We start from the raw sequence: 793 nt of genomic DNA, 5'->3' as shown, positions 1-793 counted from the left end.
TGAGAGGGGCTGTGGGGAGTCGTGGGGGCAACTGGGAGGGAGTTTGGGGAAGCCCGGATGGGATAGGAGGGAGGTTGGGGGGATATTGGGTTGACTGGGAGGGGGTTGGGGAAGTGCTAGGAGGGCTGGGAAGGGACCAGGAGGGGTTCAGGGGGGTCCTGGGGGTGATGGGAGGGGGGTTGGAGGGTCCTAAAGGGGACGGGAGGGGCTTTGTGGGATACTGGAGGGGCTGGGAAGAGACTGGCAGGAAGTTTCAGAGAGTCCTGGGTGGGCTGGGGGAGACCAGGATGAGGTTTGTGGGGTCCTGGGTGGTCTCTGGGAGGTTTTGGGGGTCCTGACCCCCCCGGCTCCCACTAGTGATGCCACAGGACACCGTCCATACCAAGATCCTGGTGGGGGTCGGGGCCTTCGTGTTGGGTTTCGTCTTCCTGGCGCTGGGACTCGGCTTCTACCTGCGGGAGAAGGTAAAGGGGGGTCCCCGAGGGTCGTGTCCCCCCTTCCCCAGAGCGTGTGTGCCCCCCCTGTCCTCCCAGCCCGCTGTCACCCCTTTTCTCTCCCCACAGAGCTCCTGAGCCGGCGGTGGCCGCAGCCCCTCCCCGTGGCCTCAGGCCCAACCGGGACCCCTCAGTCCATCCCCACTCGGATTTTGGGGGGGTCGTGTGTCCCCCCCGACCCTGCTTTTGTTCTCACACCAACCACCTGCTCCCAGTGCTCCCAGTAAAGCTTCCCAGTTCTCTGCAGTCCTGGTGTTGAAGGGCAGGTGCCCTCCCAAAGCCCCCCAGAATCAGCTTAC

The 793-nt window shown here is 64.7% G+C and overlaps 1 protein-coding gene across 1 annotated transcript in view; it reads left to right on the top strand.

The window, feature by feature from the left end:
* LOC114073678 (H-2 class II histocompatibility antigen, I-E beta chain-like) overlaps positions 1-464 on the top strand; it is a gene marked incomplete at its 3' end in the record, with an annotated part of 6,516 nt that extends 6,052 nt beyond the window's left edge. Inside the window, exon 3 of the mRNA XM_027911398.1 lies at positions 358-464. Coding sequence (XP_027767199.1) covers positions 358-464 — 107 coding nt within the window. The remainder of the gene's footprint in view (positions 1-357) is intronic.
* Positions 465-793: the final 329 nt, after the last annotated feature.

This window comes from Empidonax traillii, unplaced genomic scaffold (genome assembly GCF_003031625.1).
Source record: "Empidonax traillii isolate 1590-97213 ecotype Southwest subspecies unplaced genomic scaffold, ASM303162v1 scaffold11386:size8288, whole genome shotgun sequence".
Lineage (NCBI taxonomy): Eukaryota > Metazoa > Chordata > Aves > Passeriformes > Tyrannidae > Empidonax > Empidonax traillii.
This window is presented reverse-complemented; position numbering and strand designations above follow the sequence as displayed.